At 44.5% G+C, this 27,575-nt stretch overlaps 1 protein-coding gene across 2 annotated transcripts; it reads left to right on the forward strand.

The window, feature by feature from the left end:
- On the forward strand, positions 1 to 27,282 carry LOC147431755 (Transducin/WD40 repeat-like superfamily protein). Of its 2 annotated transcripts, XM_086494252.1 has the most exons (7): positions 1 to 191; positions 274 to 363; positions 903 to 1,035; positions 23,808 to 23,926; positions 25,485 to 25,552; positions 25,645 to 25,693; positions 25,783 to 27,282. In XM_086494252.1, the coding sequence occupies exons 1-7, from the start codon at positions 111 to 113 to the stop codon at positions 26,794 to 26,796; spliced, it is 1,554 nt and encodes a 517-aa protein (XP_086350378.1). In that variant the 5' UTR covers positions 1 to 110; the 3' UTR covers positions 26,797 to 27,282. The 2 variants fall into 2 exon arrangements, with proteins under 2 accessions (XP_086350378.1, XP_086350380.1); XM_086494254.1 differs by lacking the exons at positions 1 to 191; positions 274 to 363; positions 903 to 1,035 and adding exons at positions 13,942 to 13,976; positions 14,077 to 14,111.
- Positions 27,283 to 27,575: the final 293 nt, after the last annotated feature.

Below are 27,575 nucleotides of genomic sequence, written 5' to 3' on the forward strand. Positions count from 1 at the left end.
TAATACGGTAGGAACTGACAAGTTTCGAGCTCAATACGTGCACGCTGCACGGGAGGGGGGGAGAGAGAGAGAGCGCAAGCGTTTTGGCCGAGGACGCGGACACTAGCAGGATGGCGGAGGAAGAGGTCGCGCTTGCAGAGCTGACTCCTCAGGAACTGAAGTACACTAGAGGCCCCAGAGTCTCCTTCAAGGTCCCCTCTTTTCGTCAACCTCGCTATGTCCTTTCAAATCATTCTGATTCTTACCATTTTCTGCTGGTGGGCTGTTAAATAGGACCTCTCCGACAAGAAGCTTAGAGGGAAGCTCCGACATAGAGAAGAAATAATTGGCCAATCTGCTCGAACAGCAGCCAAATTTGAGCAGGTCTCTTTCTGAGCTAGCAATTGCTTATATATGCCTCTTACATGCTAAATGCCTTTTTTGTGCATCTGTATAAATTTCCAGGTTCAAGACTATATGCTTACATCCATCATTTGTATGTGCATATGTACATGAAGATGAGGTTCACGTGCATGTTTCATTTTCACGAAATAAATGATAGAAGCTTAGTAAATGAAATTAACAAAACTTCAACACTCCTCTACGTCCTACATCTTGACTATATGCATCAGGCATTTTTTGCTCCGAAGTAAAACGAGATTTTGGCCCTTAGGTACAATTACTGGGTTTGAACTTGAGAGTAAGCATGGCACCTCTAGAAAGGGTAGTTATGTGGTGTATGAAGGAAAATAATCCGGTGAAACTACTTGGTAGCTTCTCTTGGCTTCATAGGTACATGATGGCTTTTGTAATTTGGCACACATCCATTTCTGCACAGAGATACTAAAAAAAATCCAATATATATGACAGAGCATAGCAAAGGTTTGTCAATGCTTACATATATGAACTTGTCTTTTATGTAGTGGCTTTTGCCTAGTGAGGCTGGCTATATTGAACCTGAGGGTCTAGAACAGACAAAGAATTTTTCTCAAGAAGCCATCGTTTCTAATGTCGATATTACAAGTGCTCGAAAGGCCTTCGATATTCAACTTCCAGGTTTGGTGTTTTGTGATCACCTATTTGGTATTTCCAGACATACTTAAACTTTTCTAATGCCATTGTATGATATTGCTTACTAAAGAGCTAGCTATCATGTGCTACCACTTAGGTTTTGACCATAAAGTCCTTTCTAAAAATATAAAAAGCATGAATTTTCTTGAAGAATGTTCTTTTTGGTAAAATTACATCTTTGAAGAGCAATCACTTGAAAAGTCCTTAGACAGATTTCACAAGTTTTGGCACATGCTATGACATATAGAAAGGTGTTTCATCGTCTTTCTAGACAATTTTGATTGTAACATCCACAATTTGGAGGCTACACCACTTTCATGATTATGGTGTCATGATATGCATAGGTTGAGGGGATCCAAAAGCTACTACAACTTGGCCCTCAAGAGCAACTTTGGCCAAATTTCCACACAAGGAAATGCAAATAAAGCTTGGCATAAAAAAATGCCACGTAAGCTGAGCGTGTGGATGCGGTGGCAGCATTGTACGGATGCCACATCATCAGGTGGTACGGATAGCTGTACTGACATTTCCATGGCTATCCCTACAAGACAATACACACATGGATGATAGCATCACTACCATAGAGCATGCATCATCACGTAGTTTACATTGAACATTAACATCTTAACCCACATTTAAGTTTAGATAACATTCTACATTCACATTCTCAACTTGGTCCATGTAGGACTTTAGATGTCACAATCATCAATCCAAGCAGTGCTGACTTTTGTACGGATGTCTCGATCCTACGTGGCTTACAAACACTCTTGAAGTGGATGTGATGACAACATGACACGAGTTAAATGTGGCAAACTGTGCGAATCTTGAAGAGTACAATAAGCAGTTATGGGCCCCCTTGTTGTAAGTAAGCTCCTCCAAGTTTGTGCCATTGTTAGAACATATTGAAAAGTATTATTATAGATTGCCCAAGGGAATCAGGGACTACTGCACAAAGACTACTGTCATGAATATGGCGCAGTTGATTGAGAATGCGAGTGGCAAGTAATCTGTCAAAAGGTGGATTTAAGGGCAACAAGAGAGAGTCCCAAGGCAAATAGTTTTCAGCCAAGGGCAATGTTACAGCAAAGCCTTGTGTGCCTCTCGCAAAGAAACCCTCCACTGATGTAGCTGACACGTCCAAGAAACAGTTTAAACCTTCGTTTGGGCGAGAACATGCATTATTTTGCCAAATCTTTTGAAGAAAGAAAAGTTCTAAGAGAGGCCAAGAAATGCGTCATTTGTGAATAGGAGGGATCTTTTGCAAAAGAATGCCCACAAAGGAAGTCACAAGATGAGGATGACAAGTAAGAGCATAAAGGAAAGAAGCCAAAGCCAATGCAGGACTTGTCCCAGATTTGGTTGGTGATCAGCCAAACGCAGATGCACGGAATTGTGCAGAGCTTGGGGCAAAGTTGGGGACCAAACAATATTGGTTTTCTTTCATCAAGGAGCCCGTGAAAATTTCATATCTATGCGATGTGCTAGGAAGTGATTGGCGTGCTAAATTAGGCGAGAGGATCTTTTGGGGAAAAAATGAGAGAGAGAGAGAGAGAGAGAGAGAGAGAGAGAGAGAGAGAGAGAGAGAGAGAGAGAGAGAGAGAACCTGAGATATGCGCCTTGAGATACGTGACGCAGTTGTAAACCTGTGCTGGAGCTGGCGTGAAAGGCTGGTTGCTTGCTAAGCATGTGAGGCTCCTGAGGGCTCTTGGAATGACCCCGAGGCAGCTGTGGCAAACATTATCTGTTCAATAAAGCTAGTGCTTGAGAAGCTCCTTGTCCGGAGCGTGGTCTCTTGGAGTGCATTGATTGCGGGATACACACAACAGGAGCCGGCCAGAAAGCTCTAGGATGTTTTCAGCGGATGCAAAGTGAGGGCCTCTCTCCTGATGCAATCACATACACATGCATCTTGAAGGCATGTGGCTCTATGCAAGATGTTGATATGAGCATAAAATTTCAAGCTAATATTGTTATTCAGGGGTTGTTGAAAAAGATGTCGTGCTTGGCAATGCTCCTTCTCCTTGCAGATACCTTATGAAACAAAGGCAGGCGAAGAAGTTGTCATGGATGTATATAATAATGTTTGGAATTCTGTGCATGCGTCTTTAGATAGTGCACCCCGCTATGGAAAACATATGTGGCTCTACGCAAGATGGTGATATAAGAATTCACTCTGATATTGTTAATCAGGGGCTATTGCAAAAAATTGGTGTGCTTAGCAATGCCTTGGTTGATATGTATACCAAACATGGTGCTTTGTTGGGGATGTCGTTTCTTGGAACGCATTGATTGCAGGATATGCCCAACAGGGGCAGCGCCAGGAAGTTGTGGGCTGTTTTCAAGAGATGCAAAATGAGGGCCTTTTTCCAGACGCTATCACCTACGCATGCATCTTGAAGGGTATGCGGCTCTAGACAAGATGCTGTTGAAAAGAGATGTTGTGCTTGGCATTGCCTTGGTCGATATGTATGCCAAATGTGGTGCACTTCAGAAAGCACAGAAAGTGCTTGAGGAGCTTAATAATTGGAACGATGTGCACTGATTGCGGGATACGAACAACAGAAGCAGGGCCAAAAAGCTATGGGCCGTTTTCAGTGGATGCAAAGTGAGGGCCTCTATCCATATGCAATCACCTACGCGTGCAACTTAAAGGCATGTCGCAAGGACAATTTTGGTGAAAATTTTAAGGAAGCAAGTTACAACAGTGGGAGTATATGTGCTCTTTCGAGCTTGTATGCAGTTTGGCATATTGTATTGGATTGTACCTACAGGTTTGATCTTGGCAGATGCATAGAAGTGGCGGACATTTGGTTTGATCTCAGGGACTTTGCTTGAGTAGCTAGGTTCTTTTTGGACCCCGATGGCTTCTTCGGCAAACTTGATCCTCAGATGATGACCTTTCAGGTCTTCCTATTCTTAGCGGTTCGAGTTTCCCAATGGTATCTTCAGGTAAACCCATTGTCCCACCTCTAGAGTCCTGGGAGATCTCTTTTGATTAGCATAAGTAGTGACTCGATCTGTAACAAACTGCTAACGTGTCGACCTACTAAAGAACGGAGCTATCGGCCAAGGGGCCTAAACCCTAGCAGAAGCAGAAGCAACAGATTTCCGGAAATTCCGCTGACTGCTAACGTGGCAGAACTGTACGGGTTTTCGCTTTTCACGCTGGCAGTGCTGACGTGGCAGAACTGTACAATTTTCCGCTTTTTACACTGGCAGTGATGTGGGAGGACTGTACGGATTTCGGTGATTTACGCTGGCAGCTTTTTGGCATTGCTTTTGGACCAGAAGCTTTTGAGTTTGAAGGCTTTTCACTATAAACCGCTTTTGGAACCTAGGGCCTTTAAATATGTGCTCAGGGTTCATTCTCTGGCATGCTTCCTGGAGAAGGTGCAGAGTCCGGAGTACCGGCTTGTACTGTGCTGATGCAATGTAAAGAAATATTGAGAGGGGCGCCAAGGTTTGGGGCCAATACTCTCTGGGGTGGAATTCCGCCACTCCGTGTCGCGTGTCGTCTCTCTCTCTCTCTCTCTCTCTCTCTCTCTCTCTCTCACAGTTCAGTTGTTATTTGAAGTGCTTAAAGTTGTTCAGTCTGTTCTTTTCTATTGGCACGTGGTGCCCGTCTTGTGACAGTGGTATCAGACTATCAGGCGTGTGCTTTTCTGAAAGCATATCGGTTCCACAAAAGAGCAGACAGAGCAAGATCGCACTTCCAAAGTCCATTGGAAATTTTACCTTTGTGCTCCGACCCCGCACTTATTAGCCACTCCCACCCTTACTTCATCGCGCATCGGGCGCGCTCCTGTCTTCACGGCTCATGTCTTATAGGCCATAAGCCACAAGAGAAGGATCCAAGATTTGTTTCGAGCTGCTGTTTTTTTCTCAGAGGCAGTGCTATGCAGATGTTGATAGCTATCAAGCAACATACTCCAAGTACTTGGCAAGCTTTCAAGAAAATTTTTGCCCGAAGCTATATGGTTTCTGACATCTTCCTTCGGAGTGCAACTTCTGGCAGAGTGGGGTATCTTGAAATGCTTGCCATGGAAACCCTAGCAAATTATAACTTGAAATTTCTTGACATCTCTCAGTAGATGTCTCTTCAGGAGCAGATGACCTTGGAGGTCCAGTGCGATTGCTATCTTGGGACTACCATCGCCGCCAAATAAATATTGTTTGTCCAAGAGCTGATGGACCATGCTGTGCTCGGCTACGACCTTATGGAATGCACCTAACCCTAATTTTTGGTGTAGATTTCAGGATGGAAAGTCGGTCGAGTTTTTGAGCTCGACTGATGTCGAGACTTCTTTTTAAGTTTGAAATCCGTTTGAGAACTTGTTTGGTGATCCTGTTTGGAATTTGTTTGAAATGTATGGTATCTGTTTTGAACCTGTCTTGGTGCCGATTTGAATTGTTTGACTCTGATTGTAATACTGGTTTCGATGATTGGTGATTTTACTCCCTCGTGGAGTAGTGAGAAATGATGTTTCAGAATGCTTGTTCATACTCATGGCCCGGACCCTTGTGCTTATTTGCGGGGAGAGTATTGAATGATTGAAAAGTGTTGTTTTTACTCATGGCCCGGACCCTTGTGGTTATTTACGGGGGAAGTAGTGTTGTTGTGACTCCCAGCCTGGACCTGGATGGTTATGCGGGGGGAGTATTAAGAAGTCTGAGCAGTGGTTACTCTCAGCACCTCCAAACGACGCAGGTTGCGGTCTGGGGGGCGTTTGGTTGTAAAAGGCCTCTATATCTCCCGGCCTGGACCTTTTTAGGTTATGGGGGAGGAGTGATGAGGGAGTCGTTGAATATCTCCCGGCCCGGACCTTGTTAGGTTATGGGGGAGGAGTGTTTATCGGCAGCTTTATGTTTCTATGTCTTGTAACATGTATATGTGAGCATTTGTGTTGCATTGTGATGTGCCAACCACTGAATATTCCTAATTGGATGAGATTGCCTGGGTATGTAATTTTAGTGCATCAAGACACACATGGAAGATCAGTCCGGTCTGAGTGTGATGGCTAATTTTACTACGCCTGAATATCGAGAGTTCCGATCTGGACGAAAGTAGAAGCTAACTCCTTGGTCAAAAGAGCCGAAAGGAGAAGCTAACTCCTTAACAAAAAGAGCAAACTGAATGTCCCTCGGAATGATCCTTAGAATTTTTTTGGAGCGAACTTGAGTTGTTTTGCAGATATGCTGTAATCGCGGATGATTACTCTCTTTCAAGAAGGGGAGATGTAACAAACTGCTTACGTGTCGACCTACTGAAGAACGGAGCTACCGCCCGATTGGCCTAAACCCTAGAAGAAGGGGAAGCAATAGATTGCCGAAAATTCCGTTGACTGCTGACGTGGCAGAACTGTACGGATTTCCGCTTTTCACGTTGGCAGTGCTAACGTGGCAGAACTGTACGGATTTTCGCTTTTTACGCTAGTAGTGCTAACGTGGCAGGACTGTACGGATTTCCGTGATTTACGTTGGCATCTTTTTGGCATTGCTTTTGGACCAGAAGCTTTTGAGTTTAAAGGCTTTTCACTGTAAACTGCTTTTGGGGCCTAGGGCCTTTAAATATGTACTCAGAGCTCATTCTCTGGCATGCTTCCTGGAGAAGGTGCAGAGTGTGGAGTACCAACTTGTACTGTGTTGATGCAATATAAAGAAATACCGAAAGGGGCGCCAAGGTTTGGGGCTAATACTCTCTGGGGTTGAATTCCGCCACTCCGTGTCGCGTGTCGTCTCTCTCTCTCTCTCTCTCTCTCTCTCAGTTCAGTTGTTATTTAAAGTGCTTAAAGTTGTTGAGTCTGTTCTTTTCTTTTGGCACGTGGTACCCGTCTTGTGACACGATCACGAGCCGTTCTTATACTATCCTTAGCCAGTTCGAGCATTTCTTGCATGTTATACAGGAAATCACGAGCTTTGCGTTCCTTGACTATTTCTAAGCCAATAGCAATCGTGGATTTAGGCTCAAATCCATACATCAGTATGAACGGTCTAAATCCAGTAGCAGAATGCTTGCTACTATTATAGGCAAACTCTAGCTGTGGAAGATACGTCTCCCAATCAGACTGCCTGTGAGAGACATAGGCTCTCAACATGTTCTCTAACGTCCGATTCATCCTCTCAGTTTGTTTGTCGGACTCATGATGGTCAGAAGACGACATACTCAACTTCATCTGAAGATAAGCAAACACATCTCGCCAAAATCGGCCATTGTATCTCTATCACTGGCGATGTCTTGTGGCAGACCATACAGCTTATAAAGTTAATCGACAAATAAAACCGCCAACTCATGGCTTTTTACTGACGACTTCGTTGGTATAAACTTCGCCATTTTTGTGAGTCTATCAACCACAATCCAAATAGCGTCATTGCCCCGACTAGTATTTGGCAAACCAATGATGAAGTCCATGGAAATACTCTGCCACTTGGCATCTGGGATTTCCAATGGATGTAGCAGACCAGCTTTCCTAAGGCGCTCTGCCTTGTTGACCTGACACTGAGCGCATCTCTTCACATAGCTCTCTATGTAAGAGCGCATTCTTGGCCAATAGAAATATCGCTTGACCAAAGCCAAAGTTCTTTGGATGCCTGGGTGCCCAGCGCTAGGAATATCGTGGCATTCGCACAAAATCCTTTGTGAACCTCATCGATTTCCGGCACGCAGACTTTACCATTTTTGAACAATAGTCCACCTCTAATGGAATATTGTCGCTGTCTTGTCTCTCCGACACGACTCACTTGGGTCTCCGGATCACCCAAGCCTATACGCGAGTCATGCCCCGCTTCAACCTCGTTCCATATCTTGCCAAAATGGCTATCGTGACGACATAGCCCTCGGAGAGAGAGATAGAAATCCGTCGAGATTTCAACTATAGACAAGGCATTAACCTCAAGAATCCTGCTAAGTGCATCGGCAACTCGATTGCTAAATCCTTTTCTATAACGGATCTCAAATTCAAACTCTTGTAGAAGCTCAACCCATCTAGTCTTCCGGCCTGTGAGATCACCCTGATCACAGACATAGTGCAAGGAATGATGATCTGTCCGTGCAACAAACGTAGAGCCACACAAGTAGTGTCGCCATTTCCTCAAGGCGTAGACTACAGCGTAAAGCTCCTTCTCATACGCTGGATAACGCATCTTAGCGTCAGAAAGTTTCTTCCTTTCAAACGCAAGAGGACGTCCACCTTGGTATAATGCCGCACCAATGGCATAGTCACTAGCATCCGTTTCAACCACAAACCGTTTGCTAGGATCCACAATGTGCAATATTGGTGCCGTAGTCACCAAGTGCTTTAGTGTTCGAAAGCTCTCGTCGAGATGCTCATTCCAGACAATAGGGGGGTTACCTTTACGGCGAGGGTGCGAAGTCTTCACTTTCACCCCTCCTTTTAAAAGTTGCGTAAGCGGAGCAACAACTCTAGAGTAGTCCTTGATGAATTTGCGAAAGAATCCTATAAAGCCTAAAAAGGACTTTACTTGGCGCACATTCTTCAAAATGGGCCAATTTCGCACTTTATCCTACTTTTCGGGGTCAACGCGAATTCCATCGCGGGTAATGATGTGACTCAAGTACAGAAGCTCTTTCTTGAAGAATTCACACTTGGAAGCTTTAGCATAAAGCTTCTCAGTTCTTAGTACTTCGAGAACAGCGCGTATATGCGCCAAGTGCTCACATAAACTTCGGCTGTAGATCAAGATATCATCGAGAAATACAACAACGAAGTTGCCTAAAAATGGTCTCCGCAAATTGTTCATCATCTACTGAAATGTAGCTGGAGCATTGGTTAAACCAAAAGGCAAGACCAGAAACTCATAGTGACCATAACGCGTATGGAAACCTCTCTTAGGAATATCTTCCAGTTTGATTCGTATTTGGTGATAGCCTGATAGCCTGATCGTAGGTCTATCTTTGTAAAATATAGCGCTCCATGGAGCCGATCTATCAGATCGTCCATGCGTGGGAGTGGATACTTATACTTAACAGTGAGTTTATTCAACCCTTTGTAATCCACGCAGAAGCGCATAGTGTTATCCTTCTTTAGAGAAAGTAACACTGGCGCTCCCCACGGGGATTTACTTGGCCGAACAAAATACCTGTCGAGATAATCTTTTAGCTGTCGCTGAATCTCGTCTTCCTCGGTTTTACTAAACCGATAGGGTTGCTCTGAGAAGGGCTGATTACCAGTCACCAACTCAATGCCATGATCTACTCCTTTCGAAGGCGGCAAGCCAGGAGGTAGATCATCAGGAAAAACATCCTTGAAATCAGTCATGATTTCTCGGATAAGGTTGGATTCGTCGGAATCCCCAAGTTCAACAGAAGAACATGAAACATTTTTACAAAATTCAGTGAGACAGAAGTACCAAGCACTAATGAATCAAACCAAGCAGAGGTACACATTGATAAAAGTCAACATCAGAAGACTTTGTATCTTTATACATTTCCAAAGCAGTAACAATTGGTATTGCAAAACCATTATTTACAGAAATCTGATTACAAAGCGACACAAATACATGAGGCATGTCCTGCTTAACAAAAACAAGAGAGTGATGTATATAGTTTATCATAAAACCATGGAATTCTTAAAATAACATCTGCTTTGTCCAGGCGCATGATATGGAAATCCGATTTCATACATCCGTATCCTCGCCACGAGCCATCTTCACGTGATACTCATGGTCACTGTCCCACGTCGGCAGGCTCAGTTTCTGCACCAATTTTGTATCCACAAAATTGTGTGATGTCACGTGACACATCCAACCCTATGTGTCCGTGGACAAGCTACACCATAGCAGGGTTCCCGTCAGTCCAGTCAGTCTAGATTAGAAGTGATCTGGCACTTTTGTGAGTCTATTCGTAGACCGTGCATGCCCAGTCACTTAGTATAGATGCATATCCTCTGGTTGCACACTGCATAAGCATAAGCATTTCCATCAGATTCCATTAGCGTCAGTTTTGGGATTTTTCCAGTGACTTTATCCTATTTTCCCTATTTTTGACATTTTTCACTTATTAATTTAAGTGACTTCCCAACAAAAGTAGGTAGGGCAAATTGGGTAAGAAAATATATAAGCAAACCTAAGTTAGCACTCTTGGGCAGATGATCAAGGAGCACAATAGGCCCTCAGGCAACAGGTTCTCCCTCTCTCTCAGCAAGAACCCATCAAGCACCTTCTTGCCGGCATCCTCCCAACCCTAGCGTTTTTGCTATCGCCAGACTCCACCTCTGCCTGGCGTTTTCAGCAGTCCTTGACTGCAGTAGATCCCTATCCTCATCCAAGCTGCAGGTCCCAACGTTTTTCACATCAGTGTTTTCAGCCCTAAAAACGCAGCTGCATCAGTCATTTTCAGCAGGTAAAACAGTGTATGTTTTCAGCCCTAGGCCATTGTAGATAGTAGCGTTTTTGGGCAGGAAGATCAGCCCTAAAAACGCAGCCACAACAGGAATTTTTCAGCCACAAAAACAGCAATAAAACAGTCATTTTCAGCACCCCAAAGTGGTCCCAGATTCTCAGCCATTACCTCTTTGTGGACAGCAGATAGAAGAGCACCGAATTCAGCCCTAAAGTCATCATCATCGTCACCGACATAGTCACGAATTGCAACAGTCCATGCATCATCATTGTACACCTTTGTGCAATCAAAGTAGACCACTCTCGCCGACGATAGTGGGGCCTTCAGAGGAGGGTTTTACAACCTCTCGGGTGTCGTATCTCTCTTCTCTCTTTCTCTCAATCTCATACACTTGCACACACAATATCCGCTCACTTTGTTCGTGATCATAGCACTCTCCATAAAGACGGAAGGCTCGCTCCTTTCATAAGAACTAAAAGGAACCTTGAGCAAATATAGACCACTAATCTTGAGAAAATACAACATTCATTCCGTTGCACCTTACATTGGTATTAGAGCTTTGGAAGTGTTAGTGTATTACTCAAGGAAAGAACCACAAGAACCACAAGAATTTTTTTTTGCTTGTTGCGGTCGCACGAACCCAAGTTCGCTTGGCCGTGTCGATTCCTAATCGTGTTTTGTTGAAGAGTGACAGGAATCCCAAGAAAGAAGGGCTTGTCCAACCTCCCCTTGTGTGTCTTTTCACTCATTGGGAGCGGACTGTGCATTTAGCGGCCGGCCAATCGATGTGAGGTGGGAAAAAGCAACCTTGGTGTGAGCGCAAGGCCGCCAAGGGGTGCGCCCGCGGAAAAGAGTAGAACTCGGGTGAAGAGAAGATTCTTCTCAAACGTGATTTGCAAGCAAAAGAAAACCTCAAGAACCTCAAGATCCTCAAGAATCCAAGAACCCAAGATCCTCAAGAACCCAAGTTCAAGAACCCAAGTTCCTCGTGGACTTAAGAACCAAAGATCATAGTGCATGGTGGTCACCCGAAGCGGAATGGATACTTCGCATACAGGTGATGAGCATGAGAGAGGCGACGAAGACTTTTCCCCACTGGGAGATTTTTTCAACCCTCCCCCTTCGCCATCTACGCCACCAAGTGTACCAAACCCTATGGAGGCAATGGTTAAGCAGATGATAGCCATGATGGATAGACAAGAAGCAAATCGCCTTGCTCAGGACCGTGAGCGCGAGAAAAGAAACGCAAGACTTGTCGCACAACAAGAAGACAATCGCCTTGCTTTAGAACGCGAGCGCAACGCACGCAAAGAACGAAAACAACAAAGAAAGGCAGACGAGGCGGCTCAAAGATTGGCTTTGGAGACCGAGCGTGAAGCTCAAAGAGAGCTACGCACTCAAGAATTGCTTCGACAAGCGCTAGCCTCGAAAACCGAATCATCCAAAGATCGTGGGAGTTCCTCAAGTCGTGCAAGCCACGACGCGGATTCTAACAACCCAGTCACCGAAAAGTTGACTTTCAGTAAGTATGACGTCAAGATGAATGCTACGGTTATTTGTTATTGGTTGCATCAATTTAATGCTTATTTTGCGACAACTAAGAAGACAGGCAATAGCAAAGTTTTGACGGCAGCTATGTACCTTGCCGGTGATGCCATTAATTGGTACCACGCATGGCAAGAGGCACAACTAGCCGTGCACCTAGAGGAAGCCGACGACTTCACGCCCCTTTCCTTCAATTGGGTTGATTTCCAAGACAAGCTCAAGGCGCGGTTTATGCCACCTCAGTACCTTGCACGATTGAAGGACGATTGGCGCGCTCTCAAGCAAAATGGTATACCGGTTATGTCTTTCTCTAATCGTGTTTTGCAGCTCGGCACTCAATTACGCAAATCGGATTCGGAGCGCAAGAAGGCATTTCTTTACGGATTGGACGAGTATATCAAGTATGATGTCGAGGTACTTGATCCAATCGATCTCAACAAAGTAGTAGCGATTGCTCTCACACACGAGATGAAGCACAACAAAGGAAAGCCCAAGGAAAACAAGACTTCTCAAGGAACCCCGCAGAATTCTCAGAACACACAGAACGGTAAGAACGGTAAGACTGGTAAGAATGGTAATTCTCCTAGCCCTTCTTTCTCTAATTCCTCGGAAAAGAACTCTAACAATGAATCTAAGGGTAAAACTAAAGCACCTGTAAAACCTAAGCTAACCCCCGATGAAAAAGCTTCACAAGGAATTATAGGAGGATGTATCACGGCTGAAGAACAAGTGATTTATGCTAAAGAAGGTCGATGTTTTCAATGTCACGTCAAGGGTCACATTAAAAAGGCCTGTCCTAAGACAGTCCCACCTAAGGAACCAAAGGCACCCATAGCTACCACAAGCACTGTCACAACACAACCTACATCTTCTCCTGACTCTGACACACATTGATGAGTCTCTCCTGAAGTGTTATGGTCATGTAAAGGGGCAGCGTTTTATCATATTGTTTGATCCAAGCAGTATGCATGATGTGATTAGTCCTCCTCTTGTTGAGAGAGCCCGCTTAAAGGTTAGTCAGAAAGCTCCTCTCGAGGTTTCTGGCTTCGCTCCTGGTATGGACTCTCTCATCACGAAGGAGTGCCTTGATGTGATGTTTACCGTTCAACAAGCTTCTTTTTGTAGAAAATTTCTTGTATCTCCTCTCTCAGGATGTGATATGATTTTGGGCATTAAATGGTTTCGTAAACTCGACGCTCACATTAAATTTGGTGCTAACACGATCACTTTACATTCCGACTCTGATTCTCCCCTCATCATTCGTGATGAGGAGGGCTTGCATTCTTTGCCTCTCATCTCTCATGTGCAGGTAAAGCGTGAATTACGACGAGGAGCACAAGCGGCATTAATCTATGTTGCTCCAGTTTCCCAGAGCATTCAGGCTCCAGCTAAGTATTCAGAGTTGTTTACAAAGTTTAAACATCTCTTTTTGCAGGATGATCTTCCACCTCGTCTCCCACTCGAGCGGCCGGAGGACCATCGCATTGAGCTTATGGAGAGAGCGCAGCCTGTCAATAAGGCTCCCTACCGTTTGAACAAGTCACAGGAGGAAGAGTTAGAGCGACAACTCACGGAGTTGGTGGCTAGAGGATTCATACGTCCTAGTGTAAGTCCTTTTGCTGCCCCTATTTTGTTTGTTCGCAAGAAGGATGGCTCGTCTCGTTTGTGTTTTGATTACAGGGCATTAAACAAGATGACCGTCAAGAACAAGTTTCCGATGCCTCTCATTGAGTATATCCTTGATAGGCTCAATGGGGCAAAGGTTTTCAGCAAGGTCGATCTCAAAAGTGGATACCATCAGGTACGGATATTCAAACGCGACATTTTCAAGACCGCTTTTCGCACAAGCAAGGGCAATGAGAGTATATTGTTATGCCTTTTGGATTGACAGGTGCCGTGGGTATGTTCAATCGTCTCATGGTAGGTCGCTTCGGCGATATGGTCGGTGTATGTGTTCAACTTTTTAGATGATATTCTCATTTTTTCTGCATCGTGGGAACAACATGAAAAAGATGTTGAAAGGGTACTAACTCGTTTGGATGAGTGTCAGTTGTACATTGCAGCTAAGAAGTCTGAATTTTTTCTTACTGAAGTCACTTCTCTGGGTTATATCATTTCTGCAGAAGGCGTCAAGCTAGACCCCGCGAAGGTGGAACAGGTTCGTAATTGGGATTTGCCCAAAACTGTATATGATGTGCGTTCTTTTCTCGGTTTATGTCGAGCATATAGTTCGCACATAGAGAATTTTTCACGCATTGCTGCACCTATGACTGATGTTTTGAAAGGGGTCAAGACTCGCCGTCAGCGCGTAGACTTGTCCGAGGCAGCCATTGAGGCTTTCGCAGCTCTCAAAAGGTTGCGGTGACAGAAGCACCGTGTCTTATCCTTGCCTCTTGGGATGATCCCTTTGAGGTATGGACGGATGCGAGCAATGTCGCCATAGGCGCTGTGCTCCAGTAGCATGGTCGTCCTGTAGCTTTCCTTAGCCGGAAGCTCAATAGTGCGGAAAAGAATTATTCAGTTTATGATAAAGAACTTTTGTCTGTCATTCACTCTCTTAAGCATTGGAAGCATTTTCTGTATGGTAGAGAGTTTACAATGCGCACAGATCATCAAGCCCTCAAGTGGCTCCAGTCTATGCCTAGTGCACATTGGAGTGATCGCCAAGCGTAGTGGTCACAATTTTTTGAGCAATTTGGAGGTTTGATTGAGTATGTGCCGGGAAAAGCTAACCCTGTTGCAGATGCGTTGAGTCACAAAGGATAGATTTTGGCTCTTGAGTCAAGAACCACATTTTCTATACAGGGTGAGTCTTTTGACAGCATGAAGAATCAGTATGCAGATTCGGAGTTTGGTAAGTATTGGTTGCAGGCTCTTGCTTCCCAAGGACCCAACAACTATCTCTTTCGTGATGGTTTGTTATTTTTTCGTCAGCGTTTATGTGTGTTGCCCTCTCTCAAGCCAACCATATTGCATGATGTACATGATTCTCTCACGGGTGGGTACACGGGAATGAACACCACATTGGAAAAGATTGAACGATTTTTTTATTGGCCTAAGATGCGGAAAGATGTGTTTCGTTATGTCACACAGTGTACTATATGTCAAAAAGTAAAAGCTTCTCGGGGTAAGCAGCAAGGCCTCTTGCTATTCCCGAGGGACTTTTTCAGGATATCTCTATGGATTTTGTGACTAACTTACCACCAAGTTTGCATTCAAGGAACACTCAATGTTTAACAATTGTTGATCCCTTCAACAAATTTTGCATGTTGATTCCTTGTAAAGCCACAGGTACTGCACAAGATGTAACACGATTGTTCATTAAGCATTGGTACCCCCTCTGTGGTTTGCCAAAGTCCATTGTTTGAGATAGGGATGTTAAGTTCACGTCCAACTTTTGGCGCGCACTCTTTGAAAATCTTGGCACAAAGTTGAATTTTTTATCGGCTTTTCATTCACAGTCAGATGGTCAAATAATAATTTATAATCAGTTGGCTTTTGATATGTTAAAATCTTATGTTCATGATCAGCAGTCTCAGTGGGAGCTCTATCTTCCATTGGTTCAGACTATTCTAAATGACTCCTTTTCTTCTGCTATTGGTCGAACTCCGTATGAGGCAGCTTTTGGCCGTCCGTTCTAGTCACTTTTGACTAGATCGGTCAGTCAAATGCCTGATGCCAATGCTGAGAGTCAGTCATTGGATGAGATTTCGGAGAGTGTGAAGCTTCGGCTAAGCAAGGCTCATGAATCTTATTCTCGGCAGGCTAACAAGCATCGTCAAGAGGTCTCGATCAAGGAAGGAGATTGGGTATATCTAAGAATCATGAAACAACGTCTTAAGCAAGTTGGAAAGAAATGTCCTAAGTTGTCTTTTCGTATGTATGGTCCATTTCCAGTCATCAAAAAGATTAATGAGGTTTCAATGAAATTGAAGTTGCCTAACTTATGGTCAATGCACAACGTTTTCCATGTTTCTTGGTTGAAAGTGTTTCAGGAACACCTCCAAAGGACATTTCTGAAGAAGAAGAACCGGAGATCATCGATGAAGCTGAAGTCATGGAGCCGGAGCAAGTCTTGTTGCATCGGTTTCGTCATGGTTCAAAGAAACAAGTACGACAATATTTTTTGAAGTTCAAAGATTGAGGAACCCATGAAGCGGTGTGGGTAGACGAAGAGTTCATCAAGGATTATCCAGAGTTGTTGGCAGACTACAAGGAAGCCATGTAGCTCGGTAATAGTACCTGTAACAAACTGCTGACGTGTCAAAGCCTAAAGAATGGAGCCAACTTACAGATGCCGGCCGAAGGGCCTAAACCCTAAGAAGCAGTAGAAGAAGTGTCACAGAGTGAGGACGTGGTAACCCTAATTGCTGAAACCCTAATTCTGGAAACCCTAACCCTAAAACCTGCAAACCCTAATTTTGGAAACCCTAACCCTAAAACCTGCAAACCCTAATTCTAGAAACCCTAAGAAGAACAAGCAACAAAAGAAGTCCTACCAACTTATGGGGACCCCGTCCGATGGGGCCCCAAGTGACATAAAGGCATTAAAAATAAAGCAGAACACACTCAAAAGACTTTGCACATCAAAATATGATGATGTGGCACCTGTACGGACGTCCCGGAATTCGCGGCGGATTTTTAGGGAAATCCCGAAATTTTAGGAAAGTGATTTTTTGGGGTCAGCTTTTCATATTTGATGCTTTTAGGCTTTGGGCCTTTAAATATGAGCCTTGGGAGCCCTCTCTGGCACTCTTCAGCGCGCAGATTGCAGAGGAGGTGCTCCCCGGCTGTTGTACTTTGCGAATCAGCAGTAATATAAAGAAATACCGAAAGGGGCGCCAAGGTTTGGGGCCAATACTCTCTGGGGTGGAATTTCGCCACTCTGTGTCGCGTGTCGTCTCTCTCTCTCTCTCTCTCAGTTCAGTTGTTATTGAACAATTGTTATTGAAGTGCTAAAAGTCTGTTCAGTCTGTTCTTTTCTATTGGCACGTGGTGCCCGCATTTGTGACAGTGGTATCAGAGCCTCAGGCGTGTGCTTTTCTGAAAGCATACCGGTCCTACAAAAGAGCAGACAGAGCTATTGGAATTGAATTATATTTGAGGTATCAGCCACTCCCACCCTTACTTCATCGCGCATCGGGTGCGCTCCCGTCTTCACCGCTCATGTCTTACATGGCATAAGCCATGCAAGAGAAGGATCCAGATTTGTTTCAAGTCACTGTTTTTCTCAGAAGCAGTGCCATGCAGATGTGGATGTCTATAGCTACCAAGCAGCATACTCCAAGTACTTGGCAAGCTTTCAAGAAAATTTTTGCCCGAAGTTATATGGTTTCTAACATCTTCCTCCGGAGTGCAACTTCTGGCAGAGTGGGGTATCCTGAAATGCTTGCCATGGAAACCCTAGCAGATTATAACTTGAAGTTTCCCAGTAGATGTCTCTTCACGAGTAGATGAACTTGGAGAGCGAGTGCGATTGCTATCATGGGACTACCATCACTGCCAAAGAAACACTGTTTGTCCAAGAGCTGATGGACCATGCTGTGCTCGGCTATGACCTTATGGAAGAAACCTAACCCTAATTTTTGGTGTAGGTTTCAGGATGGAAAGTCAGTCGACTTTTCGAGCTCGATTGATGTCGAGATTGCTTTTTAAGTTTGAGTTCTGTTTGAGCTTGTTTGGTGATCCTGTTTGGAATTTGTTTGAAATGGATGGTATCTGTTTTGAATCTGTTTTGGTGCCGATTTGAATTGTTTGACTCTGGTTTGATACTGGTTTCAATGATTGGTGATTTTACTCCTGGGTGGAGAAGTGAGAAATACTGTTTTTGGTATTGTTTGAACCTCAGAACGACGCAGGCCGATGCCTGGGGAGTGTTTCGTTGTATGTTTGAAAACCTCCGAACGACGCAGGCCGATGCCTGGGGAGCGTTTGGTTGTATGCTTGTAAAATAATTGTTCGTGTGACTCCCGGCCCGGACCTTGATGGTTATGCGGGAGGAGTATTAAGAAGTCTGAGCAGTGGTTACTCTCAGCACCTCCAAACGACACAGGCTGCGGTCTGGGGGGCGTTTGGTTGTAAAAGGCCTCTATATCTCCCGGCCCGGACCTTTCTAGGTTATGCGGGAGGAGTGATGAGGGAGTCGTTGAATATCTCCCGGCCCGGACCTTGTTAGGTTATGCGGGAGGAGTGTTCATCGGCGGCTTTATGTTTCTATGTCTTGTAACATGCATATGTGAGCATTTGTGTTGCATTGTGATGTGCCAACCATTGAATATTCCTAATTGGATGAGATTGCCTGGGTATGTAATTTTAGTGCATCAAGACACCCGAGGAAGATCAGTACGGTCTGGGTGTGATGGCTAATTTTACTACGCCGGAATATCAAGAGTTCCGATCTGGACGAAAGGAGAAGCTAACTCCTTGATCAAAACAGCCGATAGGAGCAGCTAACTCCTTGATCAAAAGAGCAGAAAGGAGAAGCTAACTCCTTAATAAAAAGAGCAAATTGATTGTCCCTCGGAATGTCCCTCGGAAATTTTTGAGCTAACTTGAGTTGTTTTGCAGATATGCTGTAATCGCGGACGATTACTCTCTTTCAAGAAGGGGAGATGTAACAAATTGCTGACGTGTCAAAGCCTAAAGAATGGAGCCAACTTACAGATGCCGGCCGAGGGGCCTAAACCCTAAGAAGCAGTAGAAGAAGTGTCAGAGTGAGGACGTGGTAACCCTAATTGTTGAAACCCTAATTCTGGAAACCCTAACCCTAAAACCTGCAAACCCTAATTCTGGAAACCCTAACCCTAAAACCTGCAAACCCTAATTCTAGAAACCTTAAGAAGAACAAGCAACAAAAGAAGTCCTACCAACTTATGGGGACCCCGTCCGATGGGGCCCCAAGTGACATAAAGGCATTAAAAATAAAGCAGAACACACTCAAAAGACTTTGCTTATCAAAATATGATGATGTGGCACCTTTACGGACGTCCCGGAATTCGCGGCGGATTTTTAGGGAAATCCCGAAATTTTAGGAAAGTGATTTTTTGGGGTCAGCTTTTCATATTTGATGCTTTTAGGCTTTGGGCCTTTAAATATGAGCCTTGGGAGCCCTCTCTAGCACTCTTCAGCGCGCAGATTGCAGAGGAGGTGCTCCCCGGTTGTTGTACTTTGCGAATCAGCAGTAATATAAAGAAATACCGAAAGGGGCGTCAAGGTTTGGGGCCAATATTCTCTGGGGTGGAATTTTGCCACTCCGTGTCGCGTGTCGTCTCTCTCTCTCTCTCTCTCTCTCTCTCTCTCTCAGTTCAGTTGTTATTGTAGTGCTAAAAGTCTGTTCAGTCTGTTCTTTTCTATTGGCACGTGGTGTCCGCATTTGTGACAGTACCTCACTTTAAAAAGGAGGGGATGTCACGTGACACATCCAACCCTATGTGTCCGTGGACAAGCTACACCATAGCAGGGTTCCCGTCAGTCCAGTCAGTCTAGATTAGAAGTGATCTGGTACTTTTGTGAGTCTATTCGTAGACCGTGCATGCCCAGTCACTTAGTATGGATGCATATCCTCTAGTTGCACACTGCATAACCATAAGCATTTCCATCAGATTCCATCAGAGTCAGTTTGGGGATTTTTCCAATGACTATATCCTATTTCCCTATTTTTGACATTTTTCACTTATTAATTTAAGTGACTTCCCAACAAAAGTAGGAAGGGCAAATTGGGTAAGAAAATATGTAAGCAACCCCCCCCCCCCCCCCCCCCCCCCCCCCCCTCCCCAAGTTAGCACTCTTGGGCAGATGAGCAAGGAGCACAACAGGCCCTCAGGCAACAGGTTCTCCCTCTCTCTCAGCAAGAACCCATCAAGCACCTTCCTGCCGGCATCCTCCCAACCCTAGCGTTTTTGCCATCGCTAGACTCCACCTCTGCCTGGCGTTTTCAGCAGTCCTTGACCGCAGTAGATCCCTATCCTCTAGCGTTTGTGATCGCCATCCAAGCTGCAGGTCCCAGCGTTTTTCACATCAGCGTTTTCAGCCCTAAAAACGCAGCTGCATCAGTCATTTTCAGCAGGTAAAACAGTGTATGTTTTCAGCCCTAGGCCATTGCAGACATTAGCGTTTTTGGGCAGGAAGATCAGCCCTAAAAACGCAGCCACAACAGGGATTTTTCAGCCACAAAAACAGCAGTAAAACAGTCATTTTCAGCACCCCAAAGTGGTCCCAGATTCTCAGCCATTACCCCTTTGTGGACAGCAGATAGAAGAGCACGGAATTCAGCCTTAAAGTCATCATCGTCGTCACCGACATAGTCACAAATTGCATCAGTCCATGCATCATCATTGTACACCTTTGTGCAATCAAAGTAGACCACTCTCGCCGACGGTAGTGGGGCCTTCGGAGGAGAGTTTTACAACCTCTCGGGTGTCGTATCTCTCTTCTCTCTTTCTCTCAGTCTCATACACTTGCACGCACAATATCCACTCACTTTGTTCGTGATCATAGCACTCTCCATAAAGACGGAAGTCTCTCTCCTTCCATAAGAACTAAAAGGAACCTTGAGCAAATATAGACTACTAATCTTGAGAAAATACAACATTCATTCCGCTGCACCTTACATGTGAGCTTCCATTATCAAGGAGTACGGTCACGTCGTGACCACTGATCTTCTCGGGGAAACGGAGAAGATCGTGCTTATTAAACACTTTGGTACTAAAAGTACAATTAGTGCATGAAGTGTGCGCTATATGATGGATGTCAACTTGAATAACATCAGAGTTACCTGAGATCTTGTGAATCTGAACCGAAGGACGACCTTGCGGTTTCTTTATCTTCTTCTTGGGGCAATCCTTGATTTGGTGACCTGTTTGGCCACATCCAAAGCAAGCCCCCTTCTTCATTGCATCAGCAACTGAAGCATTTTTGGCTTTCTTCTTCTCCTGAGAAGATCTCGGCGATGATTTGGACGTTTGCTGGATTCGGGGTCGCTTCCTTGAAGCACCCTCACCGGATTGATGGTCTGAATTTCTTTTCTTCTCATAGTTCGCTCCATTTATCAAATGGAACGTCTTGGTCTTTGCCACTGCATCCTCGACGTCACTCGGGGCTTTGTCCTTGATTAAGGCCCAACGGTAATCTTTATTTAATCCCAGTAGGTACATGTGCACAGCGTGCGTAGAATCCACCTTGCAGAAGGTGAGCGCCTCTTTGAAAGCTGTCGTATACTTATCAAAAGATAGAGCTTTCATCGAAAGAATCTGCAATTTGGCGTAAGCTTTCAAAGGATCCATTTTGGCGAAATCTCTTGAATTTCACACAGAAGTCAGCCCACGTCGTAGGCTTCTCTGTCATGTCGCGCCACCAGGTAAGCGCTTTACTGCGCAAATAGAGAGGAATCGTCTGAATCTTGCGTTCATCATGCTCCCCATGGAGATCAAAATACGTGGTCCATTGGTGCAGCCAGTTATTTACGGCCAGTTTCGTACATTCCTCCTCCTCCCCTGAGAAATTCGGAGTTTTTGTACGGAATTGTGACAGTCGGACCACCCTGTGAACACCCAAAAGCAGCAATCTGCGTCCGCAATAGTTGGAGATGGGTTTTGCCGTCGGAAATACGCGTAGTTGTCGATTGAGCCGTATTTTCCAGAGCAGTAAGTCGAGAACTAAGCCCTTGCACGACCCCTTCGAGAGAGGCCAAGCGAATGCTCGTCTGAACGTTCGTGTTTTCCAGAGCGGTAACATGCTGGTCAAAGCTTTGGAAAGTACTCGTAATCCATGTGTATAGAGCATGTTTGCAGAAAATACTATTGTAAACCGCTCCAAGAGTATGCATCAGAATTGAGAGTAAGGGCATAAAATATTGGTATCCGGATCATTTCCCAACTCTAAAGTGTCCACCCTCGATAAAAGAGTCGGAAACCTGCACCTCTGGTCATATACCACATGCCAGAAACTCCAAGCTGCTACGGAAGTCCAAGGAAAGGGACAACCGAGGCTACTAAGGAACTATATGTCTAATGACGAAGAACCAAAGAACTGCACCAATGTTATGTCCCGCTCTTAGGAGAGGGGATCTAGCCCAGACGCCGTCGGGATGGGCGTCCAATGTCCGGGCGGACGTAGTGTGAACACGGCCAGTGTGGCCGGTTATTATTATAAAAGGGAGGCCAAGCCCTCATTTGCAGTTATCGATCCCCACTGGCAGAGTGCCTACCAGTTGCATGCATTCAGCCCTAGTCCATGGGCGCCCTCTCATAGGCTCCCTAAGGGGGCAGCATGTGGAGATCTCCTAGAGGCAGCCCTAGCGTTTTTCCACCAGCAGCTCTAGCGTTTTTTATCAGCAACCCTAGCGTTTTCTCTGGCAGCCCCCAACGTTTTTGGTGGGCAGCCATGGGGAGGTTTGCAGATGATGGCGGGTTCCTTGTGGTGGCGATCTCATGCTAGGACAGGCATGAGCAGCAGATCTTTCCCCTTCTTGTGATCCTCTCAGGGCAGCCCGTCCCGTGGGCATCTGGGCATCTCAGTCAGAAGCATAGCACTATCCTCCTGTGCCGGCCTAGGAGAGCAGAGATCCAAGTCTGTCTCTCTCTGTCCAATTCTTCCTTTGCTAGGAGATGGATCAGCGTTGGGGATCCCAACCCATGTTGTGGCCGTGTTTGCTTCTTCCATCGTCCCTTTGGAGAGCTCAAACCTTGGGGGTAGCCCTTCTTCAGGTGTCCAGATTTGGCCATGGCTGGCTAGTATAGTAGGTTCTTCCCTTACAGTTTTTTGCCCAGTTTTCTGGCATGTTACATATCAGCCCCAACGTTTCTCACGGGCTTGTTTCCCAAGCCGGTTCCTTTATTTTCTCCTGAGTTTTGGAGTCATGTTGTGTATTGGATATTGATTGCACAATTCAGTTGTGGGTATGTTCTCTTTAGCACAAGTACAAAGGACAATTTTTGTTGAAGATTTTAAGGAAGCAAGGAAGCAAGGAAGCAAGTTACAATACTGGGAGTATATGTGCTCTTCCGAGTCTGTATGCAGTTTGGCATTTTGTATTGGATTGTACCTATAGGTTTGATCTTGGCAGATGTAGAGATGTGGCGGACATTTGGTTTGGAGTTTACAGGTTCTGTCTTTGGACCTCGACGGCTTCTTTGGCAAACATGATCCTCAGGTGATGACCTTTCACGTCTTCCTATTCTTAGCAGTCCGAGTTCACAGATGGTGTGATTCTCTTGGAGTCTCGTGCTCCATGAAATTCAGGTTTTGCTATTTAGTTACAAGAGGGGCTGTTGCTTCTTCTTCTGCTGCTTCTTCTTAGGCCCCTCGACTAGGATCTGCAGGTTGGCTCCGTTCTTCAGTGGCTTGACACATCAGCAATTTGTGACATATAGAAATAACCTATGGGGTTTGTTGTGAGTTATCCATTTGTATGGTCCTTTTTTGAGTTATTATCGCTCTTAGGTCATTCTGTCTCATCATCTCTCACCCACGTTGTGTTTGTCTCCTCTCTTGTGTGCTCCTCTCTGTATTCCTTCAGTGCGACAGCCCTGGCTAGTGGTGGACAGAAGGTTGTCGAGCGGTCCATTGCGAGTTTGCAATGCGGTGTGGTTCGCAATGTGGTGTCTTTTTTATCTTTCTTTCTTTTTTTTGAATTCTGTACATGTGTTGTGTTAGAAAAGAGCATCATCACCATCCAGCTCTACTTGAGTCTCAGATATTATGGACCTTAAGATGATGTTTATTAATTTCCACTTTTCCTTGATATTTACAGATGCATGCAGTGTATCTATCGCTTTTGCGGTTGTAGACTGATTGCATAATATTTTAGTGACAGTCTTTTGCCCCATTTTGACAGAAATCTATGGTTATTTTGCAGAATTGGGACCTTATGCTGTAGACTTTACTCGCAATGGACTCCATCTTGTCCTTGGAGGAAGGAAAGGGCACCTAGCAATCATGGATTGGAAGGCAAAGCGACTGATTAGTGAATTGCAGGTACTACCTGTGTAGGGTTCCTTTTTACAAATTTATCTGTTTCTTTGCATAAACATGGATTGTGGTTACCTGGGAGGAAGACACAACATGCTCAGCAGAAGTGCTTATGCTTAGTAAGTTGTGTTTTTCCTAATATTCAGTACCTGAGTGCATTGGCATGTTATTAACATTTGTGTGAAGCTGTCATGTAAGCTTCATTGCAAGCCACCGCTTTTACAGAAAATGCTGCATATGATGCCGCTTCCTTCGTTGGTGAATAAAGTTATGCTTTATTTGCTTCAGGTTGTTCATCTTCAAAATGATATAGGAGACATTTGTTACATATCGTGTATTTTTTTTTCTGTTTGACATGAGAAAGAATGTAATGCTCAGGACGATCATGATAAAAGTTTGTAGATTCTAAAAATTTGCACGTCAGTAGGGAATGCACAACCCCACATTACCATTACTGGACATGCTGTTATTAGAGGTCTCCCAGTAAAATGGAGAAGAAGGGAAAAGTTCCCACCTCCATGTATTGCCCTTCCTTTTGTTTCTCAATTTGCTTGTAGTCGCTCTTTAAACGGCCAGTACAAGGGCTTATGTGAATGGTTATGTATGAGGTAAGGTTCAATTTCCACATGTTCCTCCTTGCTCATATGGAAAGCTCAACAATATTTCAAAGATAGCTTTTGGCACTTGCCAGAATGCGGATTGGTCCACTTTGTATGTCACATTGCTTTTTTTTTTCCTCTATAAATTCAATCATGCGAAAAGTCCGCAAGATAGCAATGAGCACTTGCAAGCTCATATTTTATAGGAGGATGGTATTTCTACAAGACCTTGTGCTAAGAAGAAACCAATATCTGACAAGGTAACCACAAGTTGAAGGGGTTTGGTAACTTGTTTTCAGTAATAGTTATTTGAAAAGAGTATGTTGATGAGCTTGAAGATGATGCCACTGAGACACAGTTATATAAGGGGTCCAAACGCAGTGTCCTATAGTTTCCTGCTTGAGAGAACATTTGCAACAAATTATTGAAGTGAAAGCATAGTTACCAGGAACGGGAAACCGGAACGGGGAACTCGGGATGGCAATTGCCACAAAATGTCATTCCCTGTTTCGGGTACTCACGTTTGAAACACGGAATGGGGATTCGGAACGAGAACTCAGAATGGGAACGGGGAACGCATACCTGAAAACGTCCATTCCCTGTTACTATGAGTGAAAGATCTCCTATGCAATAGGGCTGCGGTCATAAGAGAGCTTCTTTCCCTCTTCATGCACTACTGCTAGAGTATATTTGTCAGTTTGATCTTTTATCGCTGGGCCATGCACTCTGTAGCCTCTTAGGTATGTACCTTAGTCACAAACGATCACATACAAACAGTCCTTACAATATGTACAGCATATCCAAGTGAAAAAAGCAAGACCTTTAGGAAGGTAAAACCTATGGTGTCTGGCTTTACACATGTATTACTTCTATCACTGTGGACTTTTAGTTTAGTGATAGTAGTGATTTGCAGCTAAGAAAATGCAAGCTATGCATAACGGTGTGTGAGTTGTTTGCTCTTTCAGGTTGGTGAGACAACTAGGGATGTCAAGTTTCTACACAACGAGCTCTTTTTCGCAGCTGCACAGAGAAAGTTGGTGATCAGTATCATTTTCTACATGATGAAACTCACCTTGTAACTTTTACGTTTTGGAGCTTATTGTGGGTTTGATTTCTGTTTTGCAGGTATGTATATATATATGACAAGAAAGGAACAGAAATACATTGTTTGAAGGTATGAGTATTAGTATGGCAATCACCGATTTCTTATAACATATGATTGTGATGCAGTGAGTCCATTGCTTTATTCACGTTGATGTGCAGGAGCATTCCTTTCCTTTGAAGTTGGAGTTTCTTCCTTATCATTTTCTGCTTGTCTCTGCGGATAGATATGGTGCATTGAGATATCAAGATACCAGTACAGGTACCATGGTTGCTCAGCACAGAACACATCTCGGACAGTGTGCTGTACTGCGAATGAATCCTTACAATGCAGTTGTTGGACTTGGTCACAGCAACGGATCTGTCACCATGTGGAGTCCTAATATGAGCAAGCCTCTTATATCGTTACTATGCCATCGTGGCCCTGTCACTGCCTTGGCATTTGAATCAAAAGGGCAGTACATGGTAACTGCTGGCATGGATGGGAAAGTAAAGGTGTTTGATGTTAGAAAGCTTACCCCTCTACATGCATATTTCTCAAAGGCACCTGCTAAATCACTGGACGTAAGTCAGCGAGGCCTTTTGGCGGTCGGTGAAGGCGCTAGTATAGAGATATGGAGGGATGCATTTATGTCTAAACAGTATAAGCCCTACATAACTCATCATCTGCCAAAGAGCTGGCAGGTGAACAATCTCTGTTTCTGTCCTTACGAGGATACTATGGGGATTGGTCATAGTGGTGGATTGTCATCTATACTTGTACCTGGGGCTGGTGAAGCCAATTTCGACACATTTGTAGCTAACCCTTTTGAGACAGTGAAGCAAAGGCAAGAGGCAGAGGTGCATCTGCTCCTTGACAAACTGCAGCCCGAGATGATTGTGCTTGATCCAAAGCAGATAGGCTCTGTTCGGCGAGAGCCTCAAGAGCATCAGCAAATAAAAAGCCAACAGGCATTAGAGGCAAACAGGGCAGCAGCCATAATGGCTGGCAAGGCTGTAGTTGTGCGTCATAAAACAAAAGGCAGGGATAAGCCGACAAAGCGGCAAAAGCGAAAGCAAATGAATATCATCACGGCCAAGAGGCCGTTGATTGAAGCTCAGATTCGGTCGTCTTCTGTAAAGAAAGCAAAAACTGAGGATGAGTCTGTTCCTCGAGCTTTAAAACGTTTTACTTGAGATGCAGAAAACAGGCTTTGCAGAAAAATTTGATCTACCAGACTGTTGAAATCAACAGTTAAGCTGTATGGTCTGCTATTTATGGACCTTGGAGTTATTTTGGGATTTCACGTGTTCTCGAGACAATTGCAAATCAGCTTCTGATCACTAAGACAGGTTCTCCATGTTCATGAAGCGTTGTGGTCACTTGGGCTTTTCTGCAAGTGATGAATTTTGTCGCGGCTCCTATCCGCCCCATAGTCACGGCTCACATCAACTCATGTTTGCAAGGCAATGTTCAACCAAATGCTACCAGAGGGATGCAAATTGAGGCACTTCTTTGCATGATAAGCTTTGAAGCTTGGAAAGTGAGGGAGGCTGAAGAGAGGAATCAACAACATGCTTTGCACTTCATTTAGCTAAAAAAAGAGGCAAACAAACAGCATGCTTTGTACTTCAGTAACCATGAGCATCTTTTTTAATTTACGTCATTTACAGTCTTGATGATGGATGGTTTGTTGTTTCTTGGTGACAATTTTTGCTTGGCATTCAAGCTTGGGGACCACTTCATAAACCAAAGGAGTTCTCTGGCTTGGACTCTTTGGTGGAAATGCTTCAAGGGGTCTTTAACTTATAAGTACGTTGTTTTTTATGGAATAACGTAGGTTGAACGTGAGCAGAAGAGGAATATATCAGTTTAAATTGTCATGTGTCAGTGAAATTATAAAAATGTATGGCACTTGTTAAGGTTTGCTCTTAGGAAAAGCATAGAATGAGATTGTGTCAATTTTCTCTCAAAC

The sequence above is a fragment of the Adiantum capillus-veneris genome, chromosome 21 (genome assembly GCF_014529385.1).
Source record: "Adiantum capillus-veneris isolate H3 chromosome 21, ASM1452938v2, whole genome shotgun sequence".
In the NCBI taxonomy this organism is placed as follows: Eukaryota; Viridiplantae; Streptophyta; class Polypodiopsida; order Polypodiales; family Pteridaceae; genus Adiantum; species Adiantum capillus-veneris.